Source organism: Pyrgilauda ruficollis, unplaced genomic scaffold, assembly GCF_017590135.1.
Source record: "Pyrgilauda ruficollis isolate IOZ18807 unplaced genomic scaffold, ASM1759013v1 scaffold363, whole genome shotgun sequence".
Taxonomy (NCBI): domain Eukaryota; kingdom Metazoa; phylum Chordata; class Aves; order Passeriformes; family Passeridae; genus Pyrgilauda; species Pyrgilauda ruficollis.
Window position 1 is genome coordinate 1 of NW_024525079.1, and position 26,956 is coordinate 26,956.

Here is a 26,956-nt window from a genome sequence, read left to right on the forward strand (position 1 = left end):
AGTTCTCTAAGGGTTCCCACATTTTTTTTCCAACCCCCTTTGTTGCTTAAATGTTTTTACAGGGTATAGTGAGACGCTCGCACATTCCCACATCCCCGCATATTCCGTTTCCTCCCGCGTTGAGGAAAAAGGGATTCTTCCCCCCCCTCTCCGCAGTTTATTTTATACACTTATATTTTATACAGCGTTTATTTCCACGAATTACTAATTACATTCCTAACACAGAAGAATCTCAGCTCCGATGCTTGGAGCACGTCCTCCTCCCCCTCCCTCTTTTGCACCAATCTTAGTGTCGCCATATTTTTCTCCTCACATGTCCTCACTTTTTCCTTTTCTCTGACTCGGGAGAGAATTGGTATCTGTAAGTTCGTTTGTTCTCAAGTTCTATCAATTGAAACAGTTTTTGTAGAGCTCTGCAGCGCTGAAAGGTTGATCTTGTCCAGGCTCCACAATCGGGGAATTGCTCGCCGTGCTTCTCTCTCTATTGGTCACATGGTCTCCGCCGGCACTGGGGAAGCCTCGCTGGCTGCCAGCTCCACTCCACGCCTTTTCTTCATGCGGGACACCGAAAAAAGAAAAGCTGCTGCCGCCGCTTTTGTCTTTCTGTCCGCAGCATGGCTGGTTAAAAGCGGCTAAGTAAATAAAGTCCATTGTGAGCCATGCCGAGAAAGCCGCAGCCGCACGGCGCTGCCCCGGCCCCATGGTTGCTCGCGGCGCTGGGATGGCCCCTAGCAGTATGGCCCGACGGCCGCGCCGGGACAGGGTCCAGCGGCCCCAGCTGGGAAGGGACCCTGGCTGGCCCCACCAGGAAGGGGGCCCGGCCTGCCCCCCCCCCCCCACCTCTCTTTAGAGAACAGGGAGCAAGAACGCTTCTGCGGTTTTTTCGTTCTTAAATATGTCATCAGAGAGGCGTTTCCAGCTTTTCTAATTGGCTTAGCAGTGTGCCAATTCTCAGAGCTAGCCAGCAATTAGTTTTGCCAGGCACGGAGGGAGCTGCTAGCAGCTCCTCACAGAGAATCACTTCTGTGGCTTTTTCCCTCTTCACCAAAAATCAATTAATATAAAACCAGCACAGTTAGTATTAAAAGCTTCATCCTGTTAAGTATATGGTGCATCTCAACATTTTCTGAAATACAACAGAGGGCTCCTATTATTTAATAGGAGAGGACTATTGCATAACTATTTTTAAACACCTGACCTCTAGTTATGGATGCACAAATTATTATTAATTCAGTTAAAAAGTGGAAAAAATCAACGAAAAAAGCCACCAAACCAAACTTTTTTGGAAAAAATTGAAATGCTACCTAGGGAAATAGAAAAAAAAGTACTATAAAACATATAATGCATACATGATTTATCAGAATTTTACCTTCACAAATAGAGTAGTGCATTAGTCAAGGACTTTCTTTGCCATTTGTAAGTGGACTGTTATAGCAGATTTTAAATTAATTTACAGCTTATGTCTGAATTGGAGGAGATTGGACTAGATGCTTTCTGACCAGCTATTTTTACTCATTGAAATTTTTAAATTAAATTATTCATCAGTTATTATTTTTACAGGACGTTGAGATATATTTATGGATGCTTGCAGAAGTCTGTTCAAAACAAGTGGCCAGCTAATACGACAATGAGAACAAGAGTTGTTAGGTAAGTTACTTGTCATTTTATGCTGAAAATAATATTTTGTTGTCTTATTACTGTCATGCTTTAGTGTACTTATCAATTTTTTTCTTTTAGTGACAAAAGTTTTTAGTATTTATATAGATTACAAGAATATTTAAAATTATTATGGTACCAGGGCATGATATCTCAATTAAGGATCTGCTAAATTCTTAGTCATGTTGTTGGAGAATTTCTAACGGTCTAGTATAGAGGTCAGTATAGCTATACTTAATAGCTTTAACTTTGAATTTACTTATATTTTGTTAATTTATTTAAGATCTTGGGAAAGAGAAAAAGTTCTCTCAAAATTATAGTTAACCTTCTATATCCTCTAATGATTATGTTCCTGTCATGCCATCTGGGAAGACTGTGCCTTATCCAGGGACTCATGTAGTGTGTGTTAATTACTGGAAAAATCTTACACATGCTAAGATAAGTATCCTTTAAAGTAGGGACATAACATGTTAAGGAAACTAATACCTTCTCAGAAAGGTGATTGGACTGTCATTAGATTTCACTGAGGTACTTTCTGCACTGGAATATATAGTTTTCTGCATCAATGAAGGCTCCCTGTGCTGATCACTTGGAATCAGCATTCATTTTGGAAAATATGTACTTTTATGCTGTCCCAGTTTTATTTCACTGCTCCAGCCCAATCATGTTAAAACATTCCAGAGTCTCTTTAAAAATGTTGCAAGCTACTGAACCTGACTCCTTTGAACTGTTACCAAGTACAAAAACTCCAGTCTGCATTCATAAATCAATTGAATAAATAGTTCTTTCTTTAACACTACCAGTTGCTAGTGCAGGTAAAAAAAAAACCCTTTTGACAAAAATGAGATCTTGACACTTGTTCTAAACATTACTGGAGATTTAAAGGTTTCAAAGCCACATCTTTTCTACATTTGCATTACCTTTTTTTTTTTTTTTTTGCAAGCCTAGCTTTCTAATAGACCCAATATCTGGCACTGATTTGATTTACTGAGGTTAATCTCCCATTGAAGAGTGTTTTACAGATGATTTGTCATTGGCTCTTGTTTATCACTGTGGCTGGAGACAGAAATGAAGATATGGGAACCCTTCCTTCCTCAGAGTTTCAGTTAATGTTAGTGTACTTAGTACAGTACCTTCCATGCTTATTTTCCTGTCATTTAGTGTTCATAACAATAGTGACTCAAGATTTTAATGAAGAAAAATCTTCAACAAAATGCCTGCCAACAGTGTTCTGCAGGAGTTTTGCCTTCAGATTGAGGCTGTTCTCATCAAAAGTGTTTGGGCTAGTCTATTGCAAGCGTGTAGAAATTAGAAGCAAATACCATGTCTATTCCTGTTTCTTCCCATCTCCAGAGAGCACCATGTGGCTTTCCTTAAGTGCTACAGCTTACACTGAGAATTTTTCTGGGGTCTCTGCTGGATACTGTAAATATTGGGTCCCTTTCTGTCTTCATAAGTGGATACTTGTGACTTGTCTCTAGAGTAGAGTTTTGTGGGGGTTTTTGCAGCCTCCAGTGAAGAATATTATCTTTTACTGCACTGATTTTGGTCCAGGAATAATTACATATTCAAAGACAGGTGGATAGTTTTTAAGTGCCTGGGTAGCTTGTCTTCTGTAAAATTCAGAAAGTGCTGCCATTTCTGTTTCTTTGTAAAAGACCATGCATAGGTATTGACTCATTCCTAATTTAGCTTGACTAGTGTAAGAAGCAGCAAATTTTCTGTGTCTGCAAGGTCCATCTTGGGTTCATACCCCAATTGTCCTCAGGCCATCCGTCGTTGTTTGAAGCTGGCTCAATGCCAGGCACCCACGAGAGTCGCTCACTCACCCTCCCCTGCCACAGCTGGGCAGAGGAGAGAAAAAAATGAACAAAGGGTTCATGAGCGAGATAAGGACTGGGAGAAAACATTTCAAGGGCAGAACAGGCTCAACTTAAGGTTGCAAAGTGAATTTATTACTAACAGAATCAGAGGAGGATAATGAGAAGTAAAATAAGCCCTTAAAGCACGTTTTTCCTCCCCGCCCCTCCCTCCTTCCCACCAACACCACAGGGAGACAGGGCACAGGGGTTTTGGTCAGTTCATCACCGAGATTTTCTTCTGCTGCTCTGGGAGAGGAGTCCTTCCCCTGTGAGGCACTGGGGTCCCTCCCACGGGAGATAGTTCTCTGTGAACTTCTCTGGCATAGATCCACTCACAAGCAGCAGTCCTACCACACTTACTGCAACAAGAATTCCCCCCACGGCAAACAGTCCTCCCAAAACTGCTGTGATGCGGATCTCTTTCCACGGGGTGCAGTCCTCCAAGGACAGGCTGCTCCAGCCTGGAAGCAGGGGCCCTCTCTCTCCACCGGGTCTTCCTCTGGATCACAGCCTCCTCCAGGCATTCACCTGCTCCAGCATGGGCACCTCCCCTGCGGGCTGCAGGTGGATCTCTGCATCCCCCGTGGATCCCCATGAGGAGCACCTCCTCCCCCTCCTTCTTCAATGACCTTGGTGTCTGCAGAGTTGTTCTTCTCACATGTTTTCACCTCCTCCTCTTCTCAGCTAGAATTAAAACTGCACCACAAAGTTTGTTTAGATTTCTTCTTAAATATGTTATCACAGTGGCATTATCACCACCTCTGATTGGCCCAGCCTTGGCCAGCAGTATGTCTGTCTTTGGAGCCACCAGCGATTGGCTCTGCTGGACATGGTAGAAGCTTCCAGCAGCTTCTCACAGAAGCCACCTCTGTGGTGCCCCTGCTACCAAGAACCAGACTGTGCAAAACCAACACAACAATTTAGGTTTCTGTTTAATAAGTTCCTAGTTCTGCAGTCAAACTGAGTGCTTTTCCCTAGCTTTCTAGATTGTCTGGGTGGCAGCAGTTACTTCTGTGAAGAAAGTAGCTGATCCAGTATTATTCTAGGATACCGTGATACTGTTATTAGGAGATGGATTGGTTCAAGCTGAACTAAGGCCATGTTGCTGCCAAAAGAGAGGTTCCATTGTTACTGTGCACTCTTGCTCTCCTTATGTTGGCTTGGGGAAATGAGTGGCTGTAGGATGAATTACTTGTGGTAGTAGACAGTGCAACACTTGTAGAAGGCAGGAGATTAAGTACTCCTCCTTTTTAAAGGCAGTGTGGTGTTAGACTGCAGACTTCAGTATGGCTTTACAGTTAAGCTTTTCCCAGGTAGTTTCGGAAGTTTACCTTAGTTGAGAAATCAATATGTCTGGTTTTATTTTGTTTTTTGTCATAGTTGAAATCATAACAAGACATTTTTAATTAATAAACATGGAGCACAGGCTGGTTGTCATCTCACAAAGATTTCCACACTGACTTAAATGCCTAAAGACTACATAATTTTGCATTATTTTTATCATAGATTTAATATTGAACAAAATAAAATTTCTCTTTTTTTCCCATTTCAGTGGCTTTGTTTTTCTTCGACTGATTTGTCCTGCTATCCTGAATCCAAGGATGTTTAATATCATCTCAGGTGACTATGCTTCAGACTGAATTCATACTTTATGTAATAATAGGCAAAAACTTGCTTTAGTGCCTAATTTAGCAAAATATTAAGTAATTTGAACACTGCAGAATCATGTTAATCATATCAATGAATTTACTTTCTCCCTAAGGCAGCCAGCACACAGTTCTCACTCTTAAAGATTAGACAATGTTTATTCCCACTGTCTTGTTTTATAGTAAAAAAAGAAAAAAGAAAAAGTGAATGTTAAAGTGTTTCATAAAGAAAACTGTTGTGGGTTAACGCTGTTTGGCAGTGTTATGGATTGACTTTGGCACAGTGCTAGTGCTTCTATGAAAGGTGTATTTCTTAAAATGGTTGCTGTGAGATGTGACCCGGGAACAGAACAAAGCAGGCTTTAACTTGGGAATGGAGGGAAAAGACAACACTTTATTAATTTACACAGATACAAAAAGGAAGGGGAAAACTGCACACACACAACAATCTACAATAGAACACTTTCAAAACACTCCTCCTCCTCCCCCCAGTCCTCTAATATTCAAATCTCCTCTAACATATTAATACTCAATCTAATACCCTCCTTTTACACAAGCACCCCCCAGTCCATCAGGAGAGAGGAGCTTCTCTCCTCTACTATGGGCCTCTCCAGGAAACACAGTAGAACTTTTGTGCTTCCATGTCACACACGGCAGCTGCTCGAAGAGAAATCTGCCATGGTGACTATCTTCTTTTCATGTCTAGTGCTTTCACTACTGTTCATGGATCTAAACTACTCTTTGGGGTTTTTTTTAAGAATGCTTTTCGCTTAGTTCTAAGACGTGGCTGCTTCTCACTATTTGGGACACCTGTCCCCCCCATTTCAGTTCTCTGGGGCTTGGGGCTCAGGAACGGAGATTCTTCGCTGAAGGCTGAGAGTTTTAACACACCTTCCCCCTCAGTCTCTGTTCTTTTGGCTTCTTTTCGCAGCCTTATCATTCTTAGCGTCTAGTTAGCTGCTTCTTTCAAAGTGCAGTCTCTGCATTAACAGAAAAACTTAGCTTCGCTTGTAGCTATGTCAAAAAAAAAGTCTAGCTTAAAGCCACTCCAATCATCTCCTTCATCTCGAGTGCTTTATCTGCTAGCATTCTTTCACTTACTCAAACTTTTTCATCTTTCCCCTCCTCCATCTTTTCTCAATTTCTAGCTAAAAAAGATTAGTGTTTTTACAGCTTCTATTGTTTTAACATTAAAAAAGTTAAAAGCACAGCCTGTCCTAGCAACAGCTAAGCACCTTGCCCACCCCTTCTCCTCTCGACCACTTATCTTTTTCTCCAAAAAGAGCTATCTCTCTAAGAGTGCTCTGCTTTTAACCCCTGTGTATTCTCAGAAACGTATCCAAATCCCCAGTAACCACACCAAGTGCTAATCTAAAATTTAGCCACTAATTAGTTTAACCATAACTTCTTAAAACCTTACTTCCGAGTCAAACCATAACAGGCAGATAGAGTATCACAGTCACTTGCCCACTTTCCTCTTCACCCTCAGTAGGATGGGGGAAGAGGAAAGAAAGAATTTAAAAAAAGAAAATTTGGGGGTTAAGATAAAACAAACAAAAATATATAAATGTTTAATAAGTAAAGGATAAATGTAATAGAACTAAACAAGTGATGCAAAGACAATCATACTACCTCCCATGTGTAGACTGATGCCCAGCCAATTCCTGAACAAAAGATGGCTGACACCCATAAAACCTCCCTCTTTTCCCTTTTATTGCTGAGCATGGCTTTATATGTTATAGAATATCTCTGGTTAGTTTGGGTCATTTGCCCTGTTCTGTCTAATCCCAGCCTATTGTTCACCCTCAGTCTATTCATTGGGGGGGGGGAGCAGAGTGAAAAACAGAGGCAGCCTTGATGCTGTATAGACATCATTCAGCAAAAGCTATAATATTATTCTGTTATCAGTACTATTTTGGTCAAAAATCTAAAACTGCTCCTTATGAGCTGCCCTGAAGAAAATTAACTCTGTCCTAGCCAGGCCCAGTACAAAAGCATTATCCTTGGTTTTGATGCTCTTTTTGTAGAGTGCATCTCTATCAGTAGATAAAGCAGTGACAGGGACTATTCCTGTTTGCTAGAACAGGATTGCAAAATTGCAGTACTGATCTGCAGTACAGTTCTGGCTGATAACAGATAGCATTGTCCTAAATGGTTCTTAGATGTGCTTTGGATGTTGACATGCATCAGGGATCGTATCTGAAAGTTGGCATGGGGCTTTGTTGTGAGTGGCGTGGGCATAGATTATTCCATTGCAGTTGGCTTAAGTACCTAGAATTGTTTCTGAGCATTTTAACTTATGGATGTAGTTGAGGTCTTAGAGATGCAACAGCTAGTATGTGTGTTACTGTTGTACCAGGCATAAGGCTGTGTTGATGGAATTCCACATTTTAAGTTTTGCTGTATTCCTTTGTGGTGGGTAGACCTTGGCTGAATGCCAGGCACCCACCAAAGCCTCTCTATCACTCCCCCTTATTAGCTGGATAGGGGAGAGAAAATATAACTAAAGGCTCATGAGTTGAGACAAGGATAGGGAGATCATTCAGCAATTACTGTCATGGGCAAAACAGACTCAGCTTAGGGAAATTGAATTAATATATTACCAATCAAATCAGAGTAGGGTAATGAGAAATAAAACCAAATCTTAAAACACTTTCCCTCTACCCCTTCCTTCTTCCCAGGCTCAACTTCACTCCTGTGCTGGTTTTGTTTGGGGTAGAGTTTGTTTTCTTCACAGTGGCTGATATGGGTCTGTGTTTTGGATTTGTATTGAACACAGTGTTGATAATATAGAGATATTTTTGCTGTTGCTGAGCAGTGCTTACACACAGCCAAGGCCTTTTCTGCTTTTCATACTGCCACACTGGTGAGGAAGTTGGGGGTGCATGGGAGGTTGGGAGGAGACAGTTGGGACAGGTGACCCAAACTGACCAAAGGGATATTTCAGACCATATGACATCATGCTCAGTATATAAAGCTGAAGGAAGAAGGGAGGGGATGTTTGGAGTGATGGCATTTGTCTTTCCAAATAACCGTTGCACATGATGGAGCCCTGCTCTCTGGAGATGGCTGAGCACCTGCCTGCCCATGGGAAGGGATGAATGAATTCCTTGTTATGCTTTGCTTTTATGCATGGCTTTGGCTTTCCCTATTAAACTGTCTTTATTTCAACTCACAAGTTTTCAAACTTTTTATCCTTCTGATTCTCTCCACAATCCCACTGGTGGGGGGAGTGAGTGAGGATGCATGGGGCTTGGCTGCTGGCTGGGGTGAAACCACAACAACTCCCTATTTTCTCTTCCCCATGCCTCCCAGTGTCACAGGGGAATGGAGGTTGTGGTCAGTCCATCACACTGTCTCTGCCATTCCTCAGGAGAAGGACTCCTCACACTCTTCCCCTGTTTCAGCATGGAGACCCTTCCATGGGAGGTTATTATCTCCTATTAACTTTAGCCAGGCACCCCTCAATAGCTCGTTTTGCTAAAACCAAAAGACCCAAAGCAGTACATCTTGAGGAAAGGTCTCTGCCAGTCCTCGAGAGCCCCAATGACTCCCCCTTATCTCCAACTCCTCTGATGGAAAAGATACCACCACCAACTCCCCCCTCCCCCCAGCAACAGCTGAGCCACAGGGAGCAAAGGGAGGATCCCAGAGACCTCTGGCAGAAGTGCTGCTTTCTGAATCTCTCCATTGGCCAGTTGATTACCTATTGCCTCTTCTGAGTACCCTACCTAATGTCCCCTAACATGTATTATTTCTACCTCTCTTGGTAAAATCACCACCTCCAACAGGCAAGTAATTGAGCTCTCATGAGCAAACGTTTTTCCCCTGCAAGTTAACAGACCTCTTTCCTCACAGTTTTCCAAACGTATGTACCACCCCATATGCATATTTTGAATCTGTAAATATATTCACCACCTTTCCTTGATACAATTTTCAGGCTTTTATTAAGGCATACAATTCTGTGGTCTGTGCTGACCATGTGCATGGTAGCTTCCCTTCTTCCCCTCCTTTCACTATAGCATATCCAGTAATTTGTTTTCCTCTGATTACTCTTGAAGGAGCAGTGCTTACACACAGCCAAGGCCTTTTCTGCTTTTCATACTGCCACACTGGTGAGGAAGTTGGGGGTGCATGGGAGGTTGGGAGGAGACAGTTGGGACAGGTGACCCAAACTGACCAAAGGGATATTTCAGACCATATGACATCATGCTCAGTATATAAAGCTGAAGGAAGAAGGGAGGGGATGTTTGGAGTGATGGCATTTGTCTTTCCAAATAACCGTTGCACATGATGGAGCCCTGCTCTCTGGAGATGGCTGAGCACCTGCCTGCCCATGGGAAGGGATGAATGAATTCCTTGTTATGCTTTGCTTTTATGCATGGCTTTGGCTTTCCCTATTAAACTGTCTTTATTTCAACTCACAAGTTTTCAAACTTTTTATCCTTCTGATTCTCTCCACAATCCCACTGGTGGGGGGAGTGAGTGAGGATGCATGGGGCTTGGCTGCTGGCTGGGGTGAAACCACAACAACTCCCTATTTTCTCTTCCCCATGCCTCCCAGTGTCACAGGGGAATGGAGGTTGTGGTCAGTCCATCACACTGTCTCTGCCATTCCTCAGGAGAAGGACTCCTCACACTCTTCCCCTGTTTCAGCATGGAGACCCTTCCATGGGAGGTTATTATCTCCTATTAACTTTAGCCAGGCACCCCTCAATAGCTCGTTTTGCTAAAACCAAAAGACCCAAAGCAGTACATCTTGAGGAAAGGTCTCTGCCAGTCCTCGAGAGCCCCAATGACTCCCCCTTATCTCCAACTCCTCTGATGGAAAAGATACCACCACCAACTCCCCCCTCCCCCCAGCAACAGCTGAGCCACAGGGAGCAAAGGGAGGATCCCAGAGACCTCTGGCAGAAGTGCTGCTTTCTGAATCTCTCCATTGGCCAGTTGATTACCTATTGCCTCTTCTGAGTACCCTACCTAATGTCCCCTAACATGTATTATTTCTACCTCTCTTGGTAAAATCACCACCTCCAACAGGCAAGTAATTGAGCTCTCATGAGCAAACGTTTTTCCCCTGCAAGTTAACAGACCTCTTTCCTCACAGTTTTCCAAACGTATGTACCACCCCATATGCATATTTTGAATCTGTAAATATATTCACCACCTTTCCTTGATACAATTTTCAGGCTTTTATTAAGGCATACAATTCTGTGGTCTGTGCTGACCATGTGCATGGTAGCTTCCCTTCTTCCCCTCCTTTCACTATAGCATATCCAGTAATTTGTTTTCCTCTGATTACTCTTGAAGATCCATCAATAAACTGCTTTCCCTCATTTGGCCGAGAGATCTCCTGTAAATCTTCCCTAGCTCGGGTCTGGAGATCTGTTACCTGGATACAGTCACGAGTTTCCTTTAGGTCTCCTTCCTCGGTACCAGTTAAACAGGAGGCTGGGTTAAACCCTTCCTTGCTTCTAAATTCTAAATACTCCTGTTCCATTAAACAGGTTTCATACTGTAACAGCCTAGTGCTGATCATCCATTTAGAACTTGATGCCAGACTTTAATAATCCTGCCATCAGTTACCATCAAAGCCGTGGCTGCACAATTCTGCAGACAACAGAGCTTCAGTTACCCTTAGAGCAAACAATGGGGCTATCCCCTCGCCGATGGGCCAAACATTTTAGCACTAGAATTCCTTTGGCACAGCCCTGTTTAACATCCACATACAATTCCTTTTCTGAGTCTGGCTAAAGTTTTGCTGTCTTTCTGATGTCTATACCACAACACTGGGGCTATCTGGGTTTAAAAAGTCACAGAATAAAAAGTCCTTAATCCAGGTCCTGCAATACCCTATTAATCCTAAAAATTGTCACAGCTCCCCTTCAGTCCTGGGCAATGGCACCTCCAAGATTCCCTGAACCCTTTCTGGGCCAACACACCACAAGCCTTCAGTCAAAACAGGCCTCAAACATTCAACCTTTCACTCCATCATCTATGTCCTCCCTTCAGACACTCCAAGATCCCATCCTCCAGCCAGAAAATTAAGTAATTTCACAGTGGCTTTCCCTACCACCTCCTCCCATTCTCCTCATAGGAGCAAGTCCTTCACATACTGCAATAACCTAATTCCCAAGGATGGAGTAAATTCTTTTAATATCTTGCCCAAATAAGACCAGTGCTTCCATGTATCCCTGTGGAAGGATCATCCATGTCTTTATTATTTTCCCTTCTCCCTTTTGTTCCCACTCAAAGGCAAAATACTCTTTACTATGCATTGTAAGCGGGCATCCCCAGAAAGTATCTTTTAAATCAAGTACTGAATAGTAGCAGTGTGAGGAGGAAACCTGGTTCAGGATGGTATAAGGATCTGGGACCATGGAGTGCCTGAGTTTAGTAGTCTCATTATTCTTATGTCCTGCACCATTCTATAGGTTCCATCTGATTTCATAACTGACAGGATAGAAATGTTATAGGGAAACATAACATACATGGCTCCAAAAGACCCGCCTTTAACAGGAACTCAATAACAGGCTGTAACCCCTTCCTTCCCCTGAAAGAGGGTATTACTTTTTAGACACCACTTGTCCTGGTTGCCTCAGAGTAATTTGAAGAGGCTCCATATCCAGTTTTCCATATTTCCCTGGGACTGCCAACACTTCTGGGTTCATTTTAGCATAAGCTTTATCAGATAATTTACACAGTGTCATAACAGCCCTAGCCTCCCCATCAACCCTCACAACACTAACCCACATTCCCAACTGTTATAAATCACTCAGATCCCAAGTGGGAATGAGTTATAAAAGTTTTATTGAGAACTAATAAAAATAATTTACAAAGCAAAAGGGACAGCACTGGGAGCGTGGCCGGCCACCAGAGGCTCATCCACAAAATGGCGGCTTCGCCTTTTATACCCCTGGTGTTGCATCAGCCAAATACATATTCATAAGCAGTCATACATATTCAAACATCTTCCTTCTATATCCCTGCCTCCTCCCAAAGTCTGCCAGTTGACTCTTCTTTGCCATCCATTGGTGGAGACCTTCTTGCAACTTGATTGGAGGTGAGGTGGTGTCATGCCAAGTCCCCCCAGCAACAAGCTTCCCCCATTCCTGGCTGCCTCATGTCCCTCATGGGGCATGTGTACGCACCCTCCCTCCACATGTCTCTGACAACCCTGACGACCAGGGTTGTCTGGTGGCAACAATACAGAGGGGAGAAGAGAGGGTTAAAGGGAGGACAAAAAGGGGTCCAAAAACAACCTACAACAAGTCACACATCAAAAGAACTTTAAACCTTAACAAAGCTTCTTTTAACACACATAATATCCATTCCTCATATGTGAGAGCCAATTACCACACCACGCATCTATAATGCAACTCAGTCATCAAATACCCTCCTAGCAAACCACAACTACGAACAAACAGAAACTCATGCTTTTCAAGCCCATCTCACATGTTGACCACTAGTGGTTGAATAAAAAGCACCGGCTCATCTTTCCCACTTACTCCCTGAATTATCAAAAGAACCCTCTTTGGCATAAAATTCAAAGTAGACAGAGAGGCTCCTGTGTCTACTAGGAAACACATTTCTCAGTTCAGACCCACTCTGCATGTTAGCAAGGGCTCCAGTGTGGTGAGCCTCCGGTACAATAGGAGATCCTGACACCCTTAACAATCAATTTCTAATGTTCTCTTTTTTTTTTTTTTACAAATGGCATATTGATTAAAAACTGTGCCATTATCCTTGCCTGTACCTTTACCTTTTCCTCATCCCTTCTTACATATACCTGATGTGCCTTTCCAACCAACTCCTTCAAGGGCCCATTCTGCCACCTCTGCAACCCATGCTCCCATTGCCTGTGGGCTCTCACCCTCCCACAGCTGCCAAACTCTGCAAAATCACTCACCTCCCTGGTGACCCAAACAAAATCCATTCTTATATCAGGCCAGGCTTTGGTGACAGATTGTATCTCACGGTGTACACCAAAGACAGTCACTCTACCTTACACCGTACACCAAAGCCAGTCCCTGTCCTGCTGCAGTGTCCAGATGCATCCCCTCAGCACACTCGTCCAGGTCCCCTGTCCACTCTTCCAGCACCAGAAGCTCTGTAAAGCACCAGGTCCCGGCGGATGGGCAGTGCCACAGGGACATGCAGGTGGACAAGATGTCCTGCAACCTCATAGGGGCCAGAGGGCCACTACAGCCCCTGCCTGCAGGGTTGGTGGCATCAGACGCCACCCGGTGCTGAGCCCCGGCTGCTCCACAGCTTTGGACTGGCCCCACACCTCCCCACAGGCCCCCAGCCCATGCTCCTGGTCCCACACTTCTGTGCCTAGCCTCAGCACTCTTCAGCATAGAGAAACCCCCCTAAGTCCTGAGTAGTAAGCAGACAAACCCAAATCTTACACCCTGGCTCCATAATGACCAGGGGAGGGGTGGGGGGGGTGTAGGAACAATACCTCCCTGCCTTCCCTATCTTGGAAGCCGAGACTACAAAAGACCTGCAGCTGGCCTTGTATTAGATTGCAAATTTTGAAGATAAGGCAGAGAACATCCCAATCCTCACTGCTTCTCAATTCTTATCATGTAGTGTCCCACTGCTATTTGCCTTAACCATATTCCCCCACACTCCCCTTTAACCAATCCTTTCCCAAACCAACACCCTGTTGCTGAGACCTCTTCTTGACTCCCCTTACTGCCCCCTCTGGGCATCCATGTCCTTAACTACCTCTGGGAGAATGTGCAAGCCATCTCAACATTCTCCCAAAGGACCCTTTGGAGGTATTTTGGGATGGTCATCCCTATAGTCAAGACACTTTCTCAACTTTCCTTTACAACCCCTTCTGGGCATCCTGCCATGTTTTACTCCCCAAAGTTTCCATTGTACTCACCGGTGAGATTTCCAGCAGTCCTTTCCTGTGGGCTTTTCACAGACCACCCTGGTCAGCCTCTCATCTATCTCCTGGACAGTCTCAGGAATCCAGTCAATTGCCCAGTGCTGGCCAGCTTCAAAAGGAGCTGGTTACCTAAAAAGCGGATGAGGTGCGCCTCCAGCTCTTCTTGACTTGTGCCAGTCCCAGATGTTGGAAGGATCCCGGACAAGAACTCCCATCTTGTACGGAAAATCACGCTATGGAAAGCCAGTGTCCATAAAGGAGACAGAGGAGTCCTGCAACTTTATTCAAATAAAGGGAGAGAGTCCACTGGTGCTCATGCCTGTGGAGTTTTCTCTCTTGATGTTTTAGAGGACTCAGCCTCCTTTTATCCCAAACTCCCAGCTGCATGTTGCCCTCTTCCTTTCCCCATTGGCTAAAGTACTAGGAAAGTACAGCCTTCACAAACCGCCTATTACATATTTCCCCTTGAATCTGTCATTTTCCTCCCAAGTTCAGAAACTCAGGCTTGTGCAGACGCACTTGTCTGTTTCAGGAGTCAAACTGTCTGGGTTCTGTAACAAACCTGTGGCTTGAAGTTGGTAGAGACATTAAGACCCATTTCAAAGACATTAACACCCATACCTTCACCCATGGAATTGTTTGTAAAGACACTAGCACACATCTTTCCTATAATTTTTTTTTTTAATATAATCTTCAGATTATATTATTTTCTAATTTGGGAACTGCATTGAGACCACTGTGTCTTTAGCTGTAAATTAAGTTGTTATCCATAAATTTGTGTAATCCCTTTTAAGCTTGTCTGTAAGTGTTAGTCCTGTTTAGAAGTCCAGATAATATTCTTGACTTTCACTAAGGTAAGTTTATGAACTTTATATAGGGTTGTTAGAGCTTTTAATTTAAAAAACCCAAACCAAAACAAACAAAGGGGTCTCTTTTTCTTTTGGAGCAAATTTTCTAACATACTTCCTTGCTGTAATGGGGCAACCTGAGAAGCTGCATTTCACAATCCAAAGCTGTTTCGGAGCAGATTTTGCAACACATTTGCTGCTTGATGGGTTGTTAGTCTGCCACTTGTCAACTCCTGTGAGGCAGCATGAGGCAGGAGCTCTTATGCTCATCCTGGGCTTTGGAGAATTTCACAGTACCTAGACTGCTACTGCTTGCCCTGTGCCAAGGAGGGGTTGGACCTGCTTTCCAGAAGTTTTTCAAGCCGCTGCCCATGGTTCCAGATGCACCATGCTGAGGAGGGATCAGACCTTCAGATGTTGGGAATTTTCTTTCAGTATTTTGGCAGCATCAGAGTCTTTTGGACAAAAATAGTTTTTTCTGGGTTTTGTTTTGTCCCTGTTCCCTGCTGGTTGTTGTTTTGGGGGAGGGAGTGTTCTGGAACCGCAGAGGCTTGGTTGCTTTGTTGTTTTCCTTTGTTCTCTCTCAACTGTGTGGTCCACAGTAGGTGGCTTCTCTGCCATCTTCTCTTTGTCCTTTGGGCCACGTGGACTGCTACAGCAGCCACCATCTTGGGAGAAGGGGAGTTTCTCTGCCATCTTGTCTTTGTCCCCTGGGTCAATGGGCTGCCATGGTGGCCGCCATCTTAGGAGGAGGCTTCTCTGCTACCTTGTTTTCTCTGTTCCTGAGGGGAGCATGTGACTCAGCACCTTTGTATCTAGTGGTTATCGCTGTTATCTTCGTTGTTGTTGTTTTATTTTTAGTAAACTGTTATTTTTTCACCTATATCTTCTTCCATTCGTCTCTCCTTATTGATCAAAGTGGAGTGGTTAAAACTAAGGGGAGGTAACTCACTTTGGAGTCTTCACCCTATAAATTGTCTTAAATTAAGAGTCAGATATGCATATTGATGTTTATTGTGGACATAATTACTAAAACACCAAAAGTTTACTTGATCATGAGAAATTTTTCACATGCAGTTCTGTTACAGCATTTAAAGTATTGAATTCCATGATAGCAAATTGTGGAAGAGAATTTTCTTGTGACTACTGGAGGTTTTAAATTAAATGGTCAGTAACTTTCTACTTTCTATTCCTATCAGATTCTCCTTCCCCTACTGCTGCAAGAACACTGACGCTGGTTGCCAAGTCTGTGCAGAATTTAGCAAATCTGGTTGAATTTGGAGCTAAGGTGAATATAATTATACACAGAACGGTCTAGCAGATTGCCGTGTTCATGTTAACAGAAACAGATTTTGTCTGTATTATTCTTATGCAAATCTTGATGTGTGACCTGGGTGTCTTATCAGCAAGGAGGCTTTATTCCTGCAATTTTTTTTTCTATCCTCTTTAGTTGGAGCTCAACAGGGTATTGATTCAACCTAGTATGGCTAGTATGGCTGATTTGGAAAGAGGAATCAATAATTTCAGAATGAGTCATCTAGAAATTTATGTGAATAATTTGGTACTTACCATAAATATTTTCAGTCTGGAAGTATGAACAACAGCAGTGACATGCTAAAATAACTGATAAATTAATGGCCATGCTAGTACGCATTATAGAGTGATGTAACCATATTTTTATGCTATGAGATCAGATAAACTCAGACATTAATTTCAAATACAACAGTGGAAGTATGTGAACTCTTTTTTTCTGTCTGTTGATGTCAAAAAGGGTAGTAGTCATACTCTAGTATTCATAGAATCATAGAATATCTCAAGTTGGAAAGGATCCATAATGATCATTAAGTCCAACTCCATGCTCCCTGCAGGACTACCTAAAAGTAAATCATATGACTAAGGGTATCACCCATATTGTCCTTGAAGTGATAGGCTTGGTGCCATGACTGCTTCCTCGGGGAGGCTGTACCAGTGACTGACCACCCTCTCAGTTAAGAATCTTTTCCTAAAGTCCAGTCTGAACTACCTGTGATGCAGCTTCATTCCATTATCTCATTTCCTATTGGTAGTCACCAGAAAGAAGAGATCAGCATCTCACTGCCCCCCTTGAGGAAGTTGTAGACTATGATGAGCTCACCCCTCAGCCTTTTCTAAACTGAACAAACCAAGTGACCTCAGCTGCTCTTGCCCTCAGGGTCTTTCAATGTCTTGGTTACACTCCTCTGGACATACTCTAATAGTTTGATGTCCTTTTTATATTGAGACACCCAAAACTGCACACAGTACTTGAGGTGGGACCATACCAGTTCAGAGCAGAGCAGGACAATCACCTCCCTTGACCAACCGGTGATGCTCTGCCTGATGCACCCCAGGACACGGTTGGCCCTCCTGGCTGCCAGGGCACTGCTGATTCATATTCAACTTGCCATCAACTAGGACCCCAGGTCCCTTTCTGTGGGACTGCTCTCCAACCTTTTGTCTCCCAATTTGTATGTATAGCAAAGATTACCCCATCCCAGGTGCAGAATCCAGCACCTGCCCTTGTTAAATTTCATATGCTTGGTGATTGCCCAACTCTCTAGTCTATCCAGATCACTCTGTAAGGCCTCTCTACCCTTGATGGAGTCCACAGCTCCTCGTACTTTATCATCAGCAAACTTAATGTATGTTTGATTCCTATGTTCAGATCATTTATAAAAACATTAAAGACCACTGTCCCTAAAATTGAGCCCTGAGGAACCTCACTGATGACTGGCTGCCAGCCTGATTTCACAATAACCTCATTTGTATGATCCTTTGAGCCTGGCCCATTAGGCAATTGCTCATCTAATGTATTATGGACTTTTCTAGCTGTGTGCTGGACATTTTATCCAGAAAGATACTGTGAGAGACAGTATCAAAAGCTTTGCTAAAATCCAAAACCACCATGTCTACTGGCTTCTCCTAGTCAAAAAGATGAGTGTTGGAGTTGGAAAAGTGGGAGAGGAGAGTCAGGCAGCCATCCCTCCACAAAGAAAACATCTATGTGATGGTAAAATGAGTAAATTTTCTTTAGGAATCTCCATATCAAAAAGGCAACTGAGAAATGCTAGAGTAGAAAGCTGTGATTAGAAAGAATCTATTCAAGAAGTATGAATCATTTGCCTGAAGTAGATGATGGGAGCCTTTTTGCATTTCCATTGATTATTTCATGCCAAAATGGGGAAACATCTCTCAGTAATATTAGTATGTCTGTACAGAACCTTGAAATACATTCCACATCCATGTTCTTTTATATACTATATGGCTGGGCCCAGAGCGTGGTGGTGAACAGCGATGCACCTCGATGATCTTGAAGGTCTCTTCCAACCTAGTCATTCTGTGAATTCTGTAATAATACACTTTCAAATTGAGACCAATTAGGACTAAACTTCCAGCCTAGATAGAGAGTATTTTAATTTAGAAATATGTTAACAACTACCAACCTCTGGCTCACACACACACACGCACGCACGCTTTTTCTTTACTTATTCCTTAGACTGGTGTTTTCTATTGGTACAGCATTTTGAAACACCCCTTTTATTTGTACTTGTTTTCATACTGCTTGACATAATTTTGTAAATCAGTTTTACAAGTTGCCTTTAAAAGCCTCAGCTTTTACTAAACTTTCTATTGCATCACTAAAAGAATGCCAGTAACAATTGGCATGTTCTTGTTCCCAAGTCAAAACATGGTTGAACAATAAAAATCTGTTGACTAAAGCATAATGAAAGAAAGAAATTTCAGGCTGCCATTATAATGCCATTTGTCTGACACTCAAAACTTGGAATGTGCACATTAATGAAAGAACAAAAAGGAGGGCAATTATGTCCTGATGTTTATGCTGCTGATGTTGTTACCTCTGAAACTTTTTTCTTCATTTTATAGCTGCAATGAAAAAAGTGTATTTTCACTATTTCAGAAATGTAACATTTCATGTCACAATGCATATATAAACAATTTCAGAATCCATCTGGTGCAAAGAAAAGTGTAATCTTTTGATTGGTTGTACACCAGTCATCATGAATTCACTTGAAAAAGATGACACATTTGTTTTGCAGTGTCATTTGCCTCTGATTGCAATATCTTCTGGTATGACTGTTAAATCAGTATCAATTTGTTCTAACAAATACTTTTAAAAATTACCAGGAGCCATATATGGAGGGGGTAAATCCATTCATCAAGAGCAACAAACATCGCATGATCATGTTTTTAGATGAACTTGGGGTAAGTGGTTTAAAAAGAGAAATTGCAAGTTGTATAGCAACATTATGAGTTAAAATTCTTTATAGTCCTTGTTAACTAGTTCAAAAATGCATCAACTCCCTCACAATTTTGAATGCTTGTTACTGAAATATTTTTCTTGTGCATGTTTAGGAACTGCAGATTGCTGGCCTGTCACACAGAATTAAAACCAATCAAATGTCCTCTTAGAAAGTACTGTTGTAGACATGAGATCTATTTGAGCTTCTCCCCAAGGATTAGGGCTTTCAGACAAAAATACCAACCTTCTAAAAATATTTTAAAATAAAGAAAATCTTATGTGTAATTTGTCATATGATTTTGACCTGAGATTGAAAAAATTGAAGTTTTAAAAAAGATTGTGTTCTATTTTAGTTACACATAACCAGATGTCTCACTGCATGAATTCTGGATATTGTAGTTTAAAAGAAAATAATAGTTTCAGTTCAATTTGAAACCATTACTATTTTGTGTATGATAGTTATAATGAGTTAGGAGCTCATGTATGTGTATATGTTTATGTTTAAACCAATAATTTGTTGAAAAAAAGATTAAAGAAATATGCCTATCTTATTATTCCTGAATTAATCCATTAAAAGTGACCTAGAAAACATCTCAGACCATTTTGATAATCTATAAGAATTACTGTTTTGAAGTGTGCCATTCACATAGATTGCTATATGTCACCTTTTTATGGTTAAATGGCAACTTCTGCATATTATGATATGTTTGTTTTACTTTAAATGGTAGATTATCCATGAGGACTTGGAAAATTTAGGGGTTTTAAAATAGCTGATTCATCTACTGGTTTAATTGCACTATTTTATTAGTGGATTTACCGACTTGATAGTTTGGGGATTTTTTGGTGTCCATATTTGCTATTGTTATTGCCTGATTTACATTTTTAAAAAACAAATAAAACAACCAACATCTAATGGATTGATCCCCCTTATTTGGGGGGAAGATATGATATGAATCTCTTTTTCTCAGTATCTTTCTAGACAGCTCAGAGACAGCATAACAGCATCAAACCCTCCTATTAGGAATAGGAATTGCTGTATATTCAGTAATCTCTCTATGTGAAATGTGTAACCGTAATTTAATGGTCTTCATAAAATAGATGATTGTGGAGAGGAGGAAATAAAAAATTTTTATTAGATAACATGGACAGAAGACTTAATTGTGAAGAAAAACATGGTACTTGCTCGCAGTATCAAAACAACTGTTGGCGGGTGTGGGGAACTGTAATTTAATTTTTTTTATGCCTGGCTACTCACCATTCTAAATCTGTTCTCCTAATTTTTGTTTAAGAATGTTCCTGAGCTTCCAGACACTACAGATTACTCTAGAACTGACTTATCTCGTTATCTGGCAGCCTTGCATGAGATGTGTGTGGCTCATTCAGATGAACTTCGGACACTTAGCAATGAGCGAGGTGTAATGCAGGTAAAATATAATGATTAACAAAAATCACACATAGAGATAGCATGTCTAACTAAAGTTGTTGTTTAACATCGTGATTCCTTTGTAATTTTTTCTCTCCAGCAGTATGAGTGATAAATATGTACATTTCACCAGGAGGTTGATAGTTGTAAAGGTAAAGAAGCTCAAAAATATGAACTGTTTATACAACAAATCCAAAGATGTTTTAAAGGAGTGGGTTGGGGATTTTTTAGTTAGTTTTTTTGTATTTTGTTTTGGTTTTTCTCTTTTGGGGGGTTTATGTTGTTTGTTTTAGTGGCGGGTTTATTTTTTTCATAGAATGACTAGGTTGGAAGAGACCTTCAAGATCATCGAGTCCAACCCATGCCCTAACACCTCAACTAAACCATGGCACTGAGTGCCACATCCAGTCTGTTTTTAAACACATCTAGGGATGGTGACTCTACCACCTCCCCAGGAAGACAATTCCAGTACTTTATGACTCTTTCTATACACAACTTTTTCTTAATATCCAACCTAAATTTCCCTTGGTGCAGCTTGAGACTGTGTCCTCTTGTTGTGTCAGTTGCTGTCTGGTGAAAGAGACCAACCCCCACCTGACTACAACCACCTTTCAGGAAGTTGTAGAGAGTGATAAGGTCACCTCTGAGTCTCCTTTTCTCCAGGCTAAACAACCCCAGCTCCCTCAGTCATTCCTCATAGGGCTTGTGTTCCAAGCCCCTCACCAATCTAGTTGCCCTCGTCTGGACATGCTCAAGCATCTCAATGTCCTTCCTAAACTGAGGGGCCCAGAACTGGACAGAGTACTCAAGGTGCAGCCTCACCAGTTCCAAGTACAGGGGAAGAATGACTTCCCTAGTCCTGCTGGCCACTCCATTCCTGATACAGGCCAGGATGCTGTTGGCCTTCATGGCAAGCAGGGCACACTGCCGGCTCATATTCAGCGGGCTGTCGACCAGTACCTCCAGGTCCTTTTCCGCCTGAGCACTGTCCAGCCACACCGTCCCCAGCCTATAGTGTTGCTGGGGATTATTGTGGCCAAAATGCAGAACTCGGCACTTGGACTTATTAAATGTCATCTTATTGGACTCTGCCCATCCATCCAACCATTCCAGGTCTCTCTGCAGAGTCCTTGTACCTTCCAACAGATTGACACACGCTCCCAGCTTAGTGTCGTCTGCAGATTTACTAATGAAAGACTCAATACCCTCATCCATGTTGTTACTAAAAATATTGAACAGAACTGGCCCCAGCACAGACCCCTGAGGGACATCACTGGTGACTGGCCACCAGCTGGGTGCATCGCTGTTCACCACCACGCTCTGGGCCTGGCCATGCAGCCAGTTCTTAACCCAGCAAAGAATGCTCCTGTCCAAGTCGTGGGCTGCCAGCTTTTCCAGGAGTGTGCTGTTTGAGACAGTGTCAAAGGCCTTGCTGAAGTCCAAATAGACAACATCCACGGCCTTTCCCACATCCACCAGGCGGGTCACCTGATCATAGAAAGAGACCATGTTCGTCAAACATGACCGGCCCCTCCTAAACTCATGTTGGCTGGGTCTGATACCCTGGCCATCCTCTAAGTGCTGCGTGATGACACTCAATATAAACTGTTCCATTACCTTTCCAGGTACTGAAGTCAGGCTAACTGGTCTATAATTACCAGGATCCTCCTTCCCACCCTTTTTATGAATGGGCATCACACTGGCCAACTTCCAGCCATCTGGAACCTCACCAGTGAGCCAGGACTGTTGGTAAATGATGGAGAGTGGCTTTGCAAGCTCATCTGCCAGCTCCCTCATCACCCTGGGATGGATCCCAGCTGGTCCCATGGATTTATAAACATCCTAGTGGCTCAGCAGTTCTCTGACTGCCTCCTCCTGGATAACAGGGTATTGCAGGAAAGCCAGGACTCCTGAACAACTGACCAATATGATCTAGCAGAAGCTGTTTATTGCTTACATTACGCACACTTTTATAGATTCTACAAACTACTAACATCACGCTTCTTGATTGGTGCCTTTGTCTTGTTCCCTCATTCTCTGCCTCCATTTCTCAACATTTGTGATTGGTTACCGTGCAGATGTCCTACAGTCCTCTGTTATCTAGCTCTTGCGATCCTGGTATGCGGTTTCTCGGCTTCTTCGTTCTTATTTTAGTGCAGTTTATGTCCTAGTAACCCTGATGAATTCCACAGTGCCCTGAGAAAATTCTGATAAGAACAGTTACAGACAGTATGGCTGGTGCACACTGAGGTCTAAGTTGTTCACATACATTGCTACAATAGGGGGACCATTCTGCTCCCTGACAACATCTACCAACCTAGGAGGACAGTTGTCCTGAGGACAAGCGTCTTCCCACTAAAGACTGAGGCAAAGAAGGCGTTAAGCACTTCCGCCTTCTCCTCATCTGTAGTTACTAAGTTCCCTCCCACGTTCAGTAAAGAATAAAGGTTGGTCTTATCCTTCCTTTTGCCATTAATATATTTGTAAAAACATTATTTTATTATTTATTTACAGAAGTCGCCATTTTAAGTTTGAACTGAGCTTTGGCCTCCCTAAGTTTTTCCTACATGCCCTAGCAACCCCTTTAAATACTTCCTTAAAGACCTGACCCTCCTTCCAAAGATGATACATCCTCTTTTTATTCCTAAGTTCCTTCAAAACCTCATTGCTCATCCAGGCGTCATTTGCGTCATTGACTTATCTTTCGGCACACAGGGACAATCTGTTCTTGTGCCCTCAAGATCTCTGTTTTGAAGCACGCCCACCTTTCCTGGACTCCTTTGTTTTTAAGGGCTGCTTCCCAAGGAACTCTGAATAAGTCTCCTAAACAGGCCAAAGTCTTCCCTCTGGAAGTCCAATGTAAAAGTCTTATTGTTGTTCCTCCTGATTTCACCAAATATCAAGAACTCTATAATTTCATGATCACTATGTCCCAAGCAGCCTCCAACCACCACATCTCCCACCAGCCCATCTCTATTTGCAAACAACAGGTCTAACATAGTTCCTCCCCTGGTGGGCTCACTCACCAGCTGTGACAAAAAGTTGTCCTCCACACATTCTAAGAACTTCCTGGACTGCCTCTTGTCTGCTGTAGTAAGTTCCCAGCAGATGTCTGATAGGTTAAAGTTACCTACAAGAACATGGGGTGGTGATCCTGAAACATTCTCCAGCTGCTTATAGAATAAGTTGTCCACCTCTTCTTCCTGGTTGGGTGGACAATAACAGACTCCCTGTAGGATGTCAGCCTTGTTGGTCTTCCCCTTAATTCTTACCCATAGGCATTCAACTTCATCATCACTAGTTTCAATACCCATGGCATCAAGTCTCCCTAATATAAAGGGCCACCCCTCTACCTCTTCTCCCTTTCCTATCTCTCCTGAAGAGATTGTAGCCATCCAGTGCAGTGCTCCAGCTATGTGAATCATCCCACCACATTTCCTTGATGGTGACATCATAGCTTTGCTGTTGCACCATGGCTTCCAGCTCTTCTTGTTTGTTACCCATGCTGCATGCATTAGTATACATGCACCTCAGCTGGGCTACTGATTTCACCACTAACTCAGGTTTAGCACCCTTGGGCCTACTTCTAGACAGCCCAGCTGCATCCCCTTCCCCCTTCAAACCTAGTTTAAAGCCCTCTCAATGAGTTCTGCCAGTTCATGAGCTAAAATCCTTGTCTTTAACAGAGAGATGGAGGTCATCCAGTTTCAGCAGGCCAGGTGACATAGAAATTGCCCCATGATCAAAGAACCCAAAATTCTGCCTATGACACCAACCTTTGAGCCACTTCTTGATAATGTGGGCTCTCCTATTCCTTTCATCGTTTTTCTCTGCCACCAAAGGGACTGAGCAGAATACCTGTGTTCCTGCCCTATCAACCACTTGACCCAGAGGCTCGCGTCTCCACACGTGGGGTGTTCGTCACAAACTTCAAGTTGCCAATCGTACTTATTGCACAGTAATATATTTTGGTATGCTTGACTAGTATACTGTGCTGTGCAGGAGATAATTCAAGTACTGTTCCCTTTTTAATGCTAATCATTTGGGGACAGGGGCAGTTGTACTATGGAAAGCCTTTTGGTTTAGAGATGGTCTTCCTTACATTTAATCAGTATCAGCTCAAACTATTTAATGACTCATGTTGAAGAGGCGGTTTTAAAAATAGTTCTTCATTTCATTGCTTCAAAATTACTTCTTGTAATCAGATTTCTTATTATTGTCATGGTTTGAAGACTGAGCTTCCTATATCCTGACTCTTTCAAGGCCTTAAACCCAAATAGATGATAAATCTATATTTCATCTCAGCAGATGTTACTCAGATAATGTATTTTTTGGCAGTAATGTTTTTTTAAAATAAGGGTATTACTGGGAACACATGGCAAATTTGTGAATGGTGAAAATATATTTGTATTCAATTAGCTTTGGCAGAAAAATCAAGGAATTTAAAATGAGATAACACTACATTATAGCAATTAAAAACTAATCTAGTTTAATAACTACTAAAATTTGCTTCTTCAGGGGCATATGAGAGGAAAAAATCAATCATGTTCAAGTTCATAAATCACAGCTACTTCTAGTCTTGACGAAGCAAAGATGATGGCTAGACTGGCAAGTCACGATAGTAGAAGTTTTCAGTATTAAATATGTATTGCTTACAGATAAGGGAGAGAATTTCTTTCACAAGGCCTGCATCTGTAGCACTTAAGGGTCATAAATGTGACACTGTTTTCTCAATACACTTATATTTCTACTTCAGAGGAGTAATTTCTCCTCATGGGTTTTCATAAAAAAACCTCTTGAATATTTTTTCTTTTTTTCACCTATAAGTGCCCTAATGTTCATCATCAACCTGTTGTAGTTGAACACAGTTCTACTATAATGAAAAAATTATTGAACTCCTGACAGTGCATTAGCAATACTATTTCTCAGCCTGTTTTGTATGTTCATTTGCATTTGTTCAAGTTTAATGACCAGGTTTTCAGAAAGTTAGAGGGTGCTTGTGCAGTAGTGAATTGTATTATCACCTTTTTTTTTTTTTCCACCAGAGATTTTTTCATGTTCTTGGCCCAGTTCTGCACTTTCACATGGGGAAAATACCCAAGAATAGATTTTTGGTTTACAGATTGTTTTTAACAGATAGAATTGTTTCATTTTCAAACTCACAGGTTAAGTTGGAAAGACTTAATGGGTTTCCATGGCTGCAGATAAATTGCATATTGCTGTTTTACAGTTGCCTTTTGAAGTAATGTTTTAGTGACTGTGAAACGAGCTGGGGAGAGGGGGTGTGGGGGCTGTGGATTTAAATATAAAAATATTAAAATATATTTTAAACTACCTAATTCTAAGTCTGGTAGGTTTATGTTGAAGATGCTTCTCAAGCAAGATGGGTGTTGTTTTTTTCTAGTTGCTAATGTAGGGTTGTATTGGGGTTTTTTTGTTGTTTGTGTGTTTTTTGTATTTTTTCCTACAGCATGTTCTTAAGAAGCTGTTGGCTATTACAGAACTGCTTCAACAAAAACAACATCAATATTCACTGTCTAATAACATCAGGTAGCAGCCTTCTACTTGAATTCTGCATGGATCCAGCATGTCTAACATGGCAACTTACACAGGTATCACTTTTTTTGCTCTTGCCAAAAATCGCACACCCTGTCACATTCCCAGTGATGTGTGAACTATGCAAAAAAGAAAACAAAGATTCTGTTAGCAAATTATTAAACCAGCAGCTCTTTAAGCTATCTGTGCAGGATATTTGCACTTTTTTTCCACTTGGAACCAGTTTTTACAGCCTCTGAGCCTTGGTGTACAGTTTACCTTTTGCAAAGAAAATGCTGTGACTGTAGTGAACTTTGAAAATTATTTTGAACACCTGTGTCCTGGGGTGATTTTATGATGCTTGTATCCCCATTGGTCTGTTTAACCCAGAAATAAGTTTTGCACCTTTAAGACTGGTTCTGAGAGGGAAGGGGGGAGGAGAGAAGAAGCGCGCAGTTTGTTTTCAGAAATTGCACTCACTCCTCCACATTCCTGCTCCTGGACTGTGTTGCCTACAGACGGACAGACAATGCGACAGAGCTCTCTTTTGCTTTTTAGTTAGTTTTTAGCTAGCTGAGGCAGAGAAGTTCCCTAGACTCTAGTTTTTCTTTTTCTTGGAACTGTTTAAACCTGCTCTGGACTGAACACCCAGAAGAGCACCGTCAGCTCATACCTGTGGCCCCCCCGGAGCCTAGCCTGGGCTGCAGCATTTCCAGCGCTGGAGGGACTGATAACAGACTGAATGAGCCGAGCTACAGCCCATGAAGGGGATTTCCTGAGTTTGTCATCTCTTCAGAGCAGCAAG

General features: G+C 42.2%; 1 protein-coding gene across 1 annotated transcript; it reads left to right on the forward strand.

Annotated features, from left to right (window-relative positions):
* The first annotated feature begins 1,566 nt into the window (after window positions 1-1,566).
* Window positions 1,567-26,956, forward strand: LOC121358003 (ras GTPase-activating protein 1-like). The gene is made up of 6 exons (XM_041475829.1): window positions 1,567-1,647; window positions 5,071-5,138; window positions 16,114-16,202; window positions 19,079-19,156; window positions 20,483-20,617; window positions 26,087-26,956. The coding sequence occupies exons 1-6, from the start codon at window positions 1,628-1,630 to the stop codon at window positions 26,168-26,170; spliced, it is 474 nt and encodes a 157-aa protein (XP_041331763.1). The 5' UTR covers window positions 1,567-1,627; the 3' UTR covers window positions 26,171-26,956.